Here is a 7,500-nt window from a genome sequence, read left to right as displayed (position 1 = left end):
CAAGGTCGTGGTTCTCGTAGCAGACGACGGTTTATGCCTATCGCCAGTTCCTCTGAACAGTCAAACGTCATCGCTAGAGTTCTTGTTAACCACAGCCTTTTGTTTCGTGCATAGTCAGAGGTACATAATAACATGCTATTGCAGATAAGCTCACAGCGAATTACAAACTGACGACAACATTGTGAAAAAGAGAAACTGGATCACACGGGTTCACGATGGCTCAGGGGTAAGATAAACCACGCAAAAATAAATTCTTTGAAAATTGCTCGCTCTTTACGGAGGGCACCTAGGATGTTCTCAAGCGGTGAGTGTTTAAATGAAAGGGTGTACTGTATGTAAAAGCCTAACAGTATCTGTGATGGTTTACGGGAGGCTTACTGTGCCTTTAACTAACCCTGCTGCTCCTTGTGGATAGTGTATGACACCATAGGTCTGCCTAAATAATCCTCGCAACATGACGGACCGTCGCTACCACTCATATTTACGACATTCAGTAGTAGTAGTAGTAGTATGTAGGGGCGGCTATATTTGTTAGCCGAAGGCCGCGAGACCTTATTGGTGCCCCTTCTTTGTCAGATACTTTGCATGCCTAAATCCCTATTCTTTCAATGCTTTCAATCAAAGTCGTAAAAAAGGTTAAGAAATTTTGGAGAATTGTCCAAGAAGTTTTTTGAAGGCGTCTACTGTGTGTGCGAATTTTATGTTAGTGGGTAGTGCATTCCAATTGTTAGCAATTACATACAATTCGCTACGAAAACTTTCTTTGATCTGTTCGCTGCCAGTAAAAATGTGTATACAAAATATTACCTGCATTTACTTTGCAGATTTTGTAAGAACAAAGTCCACGGTGATCGCACGTATGCCAACACATCATTACAGCAAAAGCAAATCTTAAGTTTTGAAATTATGTGTGCGCAGAATAAGATGACCTCACTGGGGTTAGAAAAAAAAATACCTGCGCTTAGAACTGTACCCACGGAATACGCGCGATATAAGCCTCATATTGATTGATTGATTGAAATGGAAGTGCTTAATATGTTCTGAAGTCCTCCCCCCCCCCCGCACTGTGCTGCAAATACAATTAACTTTCCATCAATTGTTCAATCCATTTGCTTTGACAAAATCCTGCATGAATTGTTTCAAGAACACATTTGATATTAAAATAAGTACTCAAGTCATTTCGGTCCAACAAAACTATGTCTGCATTTTGTAGAATTGCTGTACATTTTATTTTAAAATGAATGCTAAAGACATTCTGGTCGGACATAATTGTGTTGGCATAATGTTGGACCACACTGGATTTTTAAATAAATGCTGAAACATTACGGTTTGTAAGTATTCTTTCTGCGTTTTTAAATGAACACACTGGACTTCAAAATAGGCGTTCAAGTCATTTTAACATGGTTCTAACTGCCTGTAGTGTATACGACACACACTGCACTTGAAAAAAAGTTCGAGTCATACGGTCTGAAAATATTCGCCATTCTTTAAAATAAGAACACTTGACTTCCAAACAAAACGTTCAAGTCATTTTGTCTTGACGAAGCGAATGGCACACTGACTGACCGAAACACTGGCCGTTGACGAGGAAGGTGCCCGGGGGACAGAGACACGTGGCGCCCCCTCCCGGCTGAACGTCACACACACCCCCGGTACATGGCGCGGGACACGCTGAAAGCATTTAGATAATGGTAGGAGAAAATCAGCATTATTATCGTTGTCGTAGTCGTCGTCGTCATTGTCGTCGTCGTACTCGTCGTCGTCGTCTTTATCATCATCATCATCATCATCATCATCATCATCATCATCATCATCATCATCATCATCATCGTCGTCGTCGTCATCATCATCATCATCATCATCATCATCATCATCATCATCATTGCTAACCACTACCATCATCATCTGACAAAATCCTCTTCTTTCATCCTGACTACTTGCATAGCCTTTCTTATCGCACAATTTCTCTGTCATCTGTCATTTGTTACATACTGCAATATGATTATTTAAACTCTTTGTTTTTTTCCCGGACTATCCAAAACTTAATTGAGGAGTTTTCGTTTGGTTTTGCCGTCGCGATATAACCCTTCGTGGTTGAAAACGACGTTAAACACCAAATAAAGAAAAGAAAGAAAGTTTGGTTTTGCCAGTGAAGTTAAGAACATTTGTCGTTACAAAAGCGTAACAAGCACGTTGCGAATTGAACCCGTACCAACATTGTTAGTCTCAGACGTAGGCTACTATTTACGTTTTTGCTGTAAATGATTGGAATTCGTGACAACAGTGGTAGCAGCAGCAGCATCAACACCAGTAGTAGTGACAATACAGTCGACCTTTTTGAGAAGCTTAGGCCAAAAAAAAAAAAAAGGTCTGTTTACGGTAACATGGGGTGAAAAAATAGGGTCGGTAGGTCGGCTTTTTATTTTTTTCCCCTTTTTTTTTTCTTTCTTTTTTTTCTCCCCTCTCTATTCTGTTTCACAGTTCATTTCTTCTCATGAATCCCTGTTTTTGCCCAACATAACTATAAACAGTACTTTGAGCTTACCTCCCTTCTGTCGTCCGCTGTTTGAGCGCAAACAGCTCTATTTTGGATGCGTTTTGGTTTTTTTTCAGACGATCCAAAAAAACCCATTAGGGTCGGGCCTAAAAACTAGGGTCGGTCGGGTTACCGTAAACAGACCTATTTTTTTTTTTGGCCTTACTTCCCACATTGTCTGTTTATCACGCCTGTAAATTTACCTCAATTGTAAGAACTATTCTAATGAGATTTTGTGTCATCCTTAATAGGGGGGGGGGGGGGATAGGTGGGGGAGGAAGACAGGTGGAGATAGAATCAATCAATCAATGAGTCTTATATCGCGCATATTCCGTGGGTACAGTTCTAGGCGCTCTGCAGTGATGCCGTGTGAGATGAAATTGTATACGGCCAGTAGATTGCAGCCATTTCGGCGCATATTTACCTTTCACGGCCTATTATTCCAAGTCACACGGGTATAGGTAGACAATTATTAACTGTGCCTAAGCAATTTTGCCAGGAAAGACCCTTTTGTCAATCGTGGGATCTTTAACGTGCACACCCAATGTAGTGTACACGGGGGGAGGTTCGGACACCGAAGAGAGTCTGCACACAAAGTTGACTCTGTGAAATAAATTTCCGCTGAACCTGGGATCGAACTCACGCTGACAGCGGCCAACTGAATACAAATCCAGCGCGCTACCAACTGAGCTATATGTTGGATGGGGGATACCTTGTATTGCAAAAAATTTGCTGCAGACTAAAGTAACAAGATTACCCAAATCCTTGCTTGTCTCCTTCAGTCTCGGTAGACGCGCGGATTTTGCAAGTATCACAAAAGACGCATAAGTAGAGGTTACATGCCGAGTCTCAGTGATTATTAAAAATAATGGTCGAAGTTAGCGGATCATGAAAAATGCGAGCTTCAGCGAGCTTTTTCATGACCGCGAACTGAGACCATTATTTTTTAATAATCACTGAGACAAGGTATGTAACCTCTTTATTCCTCCTTTCTTCAGTTATTCAAAGAAAAGAGGAGTTTTTGTGCGAAAGTTTGATCGAATCCTATTCACTCAACCAGTCTACCTGCGCAGGCGATTGAATAATGCGCGGTTGTATAGTTCAGGGAAAATCATTCAATTCTGTGAACACTTCTTGTCAGTTTCCCTGTTTTGGTTTAAAATCAAGTACACAGTTATGTTGTTATTCTGCTGTGGCAGTAAAGGCAGATAGTGTGTGTTCTGTTCATGTGTTGGTAACGCTTAGGAAATGTTCTTTCTTCGAATGGGACCACAGGCGGAAGGTATCGTCCACTGGACTACTACTATCACAGAAAGACTACAAGGTACGTCACTCACCTTCGAGTCTTCTTTGTTCTTGGAGTCGCTTCCTGGGGAAAAATATTGTTCAAGACGGTTTGCCTCTTCCTACAGTCTGTGTAAGGTCAAATAAATACAGTTGAATGATTGTTTGAACTATTATATTATGTGCCTTTAGTTTTCAGCTTCCGTCCGCTGCAGGTTGTTTTTAACCATCATTTGGACGAATCTTCGTTTGCGAGCCGCTAATCCACTTGGGGACAATATCATGTATCCGTACCGAATATGCATACCAGCGCTCATTGGTTAATAACAGGATATTCCATGATTATTTTCCCGTGGGTAGCTTCCCTTTGCTGCACAATATTTACATATGTTTTAGACCAATGAGGGCTGGTATGCATATTCGGTGCGGACTAGCAGACGAACTTTTGCACCCGTGTTCCAACGTTAAAAACTGTACGAAGTTCAGTTTTCTGGGGCAAAATAGTGTATGAAACCACTGTATGTTCTTTAAATTGATTAGATGTGTGCATTTGGTGCGTGTGATCTGTTTATAAAATGAAATATTGTCGAAAACTAACCATCGGATTGCAGTCTTTTGTCCAAGCAACTCAGTTCAGAAAATTTGGAAGGGGAACTACTCTTAAGTACGAGAGTTACTTGCCTTGGAAGTTTGCTTGCACTCATAAGAAATCTAAAGTGAGTTTCTCTGCACTGATCGTTAGATTTGGATTTAGAAAACAACCAAACTCATGATTTTATATGGAGATTAATGTGTTCAAGCCTGTAGTTGCTAGTTTAAATGCAGTATGTTTGTATTGTTTGGTCTAGAGATGTATATTTCGTACATTAGAGCGTTCGGAACTTTTCAATCGCTAAAGTAGTTCCCTCAAAGTCTAGCTCATCAAAAGAGGAATGCCACCTCAGATGTGCACAGCTGGCTGTCAGAATACACTGCATCCCAAACACGGCAGTGGAAGTATTTACCCCAGACATGGGAGATACCGACCACATGCAATACAAAGCTCTTGAATCCAAGACTCATACATACCAAACAGTGCTCCCAATATACAACCATGTGAAGGGCATATGGGAACAGAGTGGCCTGTCCAAGGAAAAGCTGGTCACAGGTGGTACTCTTCCTTACCCTCCATGGCTGCTTGAAGCCCCAAATCTGATCATAGACTATGGAGACGGCCTCAAAAAGGCAGAAGACCCATTGCTGCTAGCCACAGTTGCAAAAGAAAAGATCGATCAACGATTTAAAAGCCACCTACAGGTCTTCACAGATGGTTCGATCCTGCAGTCAGGGGAGGCTGGGTGTGCCTTGTCGATTCCTGGACTTGATATAACACGAAAATACAAGCTAAACAAGGGGATCAGCATCTTCTCTGCAGAGTTATTTGCTATCTACATGGCCTGCACACTGATAAACGATCTGCCAACCCCACCCCTGGGGGTGGTCATCCTTACGGACTCAAAATCCTCGTTGCAAGCACTTGCACATGGCACCAAGAACAGAGGAGAGATGCAAACTGAAATTCATTTCTTAGCCCACCAAATTATGACAAAAGGAACAGACTTTTCCCTCATGTGGCTGCCATCCCACACAGGAATCCGGGGAAATGAAATGGCGGACAGAGCAGCAAAAGCAGCGGCTATGTCAACCATGCCAGTGACAGACATTCGGCTCTCCTGCCAGGAAGCCAAACTGCTGCTAGCCAAGCTAAAAAGAGAGGAAAGAGAGCAGACACTGTCACAAACATGTGAAGAGAGAGGATGGATACACCTCCCCTACAATAGGAAAGGGCACCACCTCCCACTCCCCCCGAGACCCATGAGCCTGTTGCGTCGCTTGCGCACGGTCAGCAGCCGCATCTACTGGGACAAGGTAGTCTGTCAGTGTGGCAAGACTGGACACCTCACACACGTGTTTGAAGGTTGTGACACTCTCAAGGAAGAGATGTCTGGTCTCATCCGCTACAGAAGGGAGAATGCTCTCAGTTTGGGAGACTTTCTCCGCCCACACCCATCACTCGGAGAGAAACCGATGATGGTCTTGGTCACCAATTTGTTCACCTCAACTGTTGCGAGCTGGTTCTAGTGTGCTTGCAGCAGACCCAGCACAGCACAGATCCACTTCTGGAATCTTAAGCTAAATGTGTCCCAAGACACACATTTTGTAGACCTGGCATCCTGAAAGGTAGAGGCCCCAACCTACAGGTTTGCTACCATACCAAAAACGCCTCCAGACACGGGAACTTGGGAGCAGAGGCAACAGCTCCGCTTGAACCTCAGAAACCAAATGTGCCTCCAGACACACAGATCCCTTAGACGGCCGAGGCTGTGGCCTCTAAGGTTCTCTTGTACCAAACCGCCTCCTGACTCTGCATCAGATTGCTTGCGCTGGCATCTGCTTACATAGACCCACATTAAGTCACCACCGAGTGGTAGACACAGACGACATTTGGTAGCACTGACTGCCAGCTTCACGGTAATGCGTACCCATAGCGCGGCTCTGCATGGGTGGGAATGTTCTGAGCAAAACACTATGTGTTACTCCATACCCCCCGCCCTCCATGGAACTTCTTGACCCCAACAAATTGGGGGGGGGGGGGGGGGGGAGTTTGCCCAGTCGGTAGAGGCGCTGGCTTTAAAACCGGTTGTTACTATCCGCGTGGGTTCAACCCCCAAGTTCGGCGCGGGATGTGTGTCCCAGAGTCAACTTTGTGCAGACTCTCCTCGGTGTCCGAACACCCCCGTGTGCACGCATGCGCACGATAAAGATCCCAGGGTCACAGCGAAAGCCTCAGGCCTTGGAAACACGAATACATGCATGCAAAAATATGAAGCCCGGGTGTCCGTTCGGCCAACAGCCAAAAAAGTAACCATTTCAGCACTGACCCAAGACGACCCAACCAGGTCCCTAGCCCATTTCAGGTCTCCTCTAGCAGCCGGCAGCCAGCTGTCTACATCCCCCCCCCCTCCCCCGCATTTTTATTTTTTATTTTCATACAAAGCCGGGTTTTCCCGTGTAACATGCCCCTAATGGCTTTGCCGTGAGGGCGTAAAACTTTCATTTCACTCTAGCTCATCAACCTGTGAGCTGTCGAGGATTCAGGCCCGTTCTTGGGTAAGTTAGTTAGGTATTGCTTTTCGGGTCCAGCGGACCATAATAGGCCAAATCAGGACCCCCCTCTTGGGTAAGTGATTTTGGTTGTTGGGTAAGTTACCGAAAAATAACTAGCCCTATACGTTTACAGAGAGAAAGAAGCAGAGGGGGGAATAATGCAAAATAACTTCCCAACAGACAGGACGAAGTACTTACGTTCACATATGCGGCCTGTGTGGACGAGTGTTCGGTCGTAACACTGACACTCATACGCCATGTTCCGGCTGTTGAGCGTACACTGACCGTACGACCCACAGGCCCCGCGACACATCGTGATGGTGTTGTAGTCTGAAACACATAGATTTCATTGTCATTTCATCGTCATTTTATCCTCATTTCATCGTCATCGTTATTTCATTGTCATTTCATCGTCATTTTATCGTCATTTTATCGTCATTTCATTTGTCATTTCATCGTCATTTTATCGTCATTTAATCGTCATCGTTATTTTATTGTCATTTCATCGTCATTTTATCGTCATTTCATTGTCA

General features: G+C 44.1%; 1 protein-coding gene across 1 annotated transcript in view; it reads right to left on the bottom strand.

Moving 5' to 3' along the window:
• Positions 1 to 7,500, bottom strand: part of LOC138978016 (latent-transforming growth factor beta-binding protein 1-like) — a 35,757-nt gene that overhangs the window by 24,279 nt on the left and 3,978 nt on the right. Inside the window, exons 2-3 of the mRNA XM_070350631.1 lie at positions 7,166 to 7,297; positions 1,567 to 1,671 (exon numbers count right to left, since the gene is read on the bottom strand). Coding sequence (XP_070206732.1) covers positions 1,567 to 1,671; positions 7,166 to 7,297 — 237 coding nt within the window. The remainder of the gene's footprint in view (positions 1 to 1,566; positions 1,672 to 7,165; positions 7,298 to 7,500) is intronic.

The sequence above is a fragment of the Littorina saxatilis genome, linkage group LG10 (assembly GCF_037325665.1).
Source record: "Littorina saxatilis isolate snail1 linkage group LG10, US_GU_Lsax_2.0, whole genome shotgun sequence".
NCBI lineage: Eukaryota > Metazoa > Mollusca > Gastropoda > Littorinimorpha > Littorinidae > Littorina > Littorina saxatilis.
This window is presented reverse-complemented; position numbering and strand designations above follow the sequence as displayed.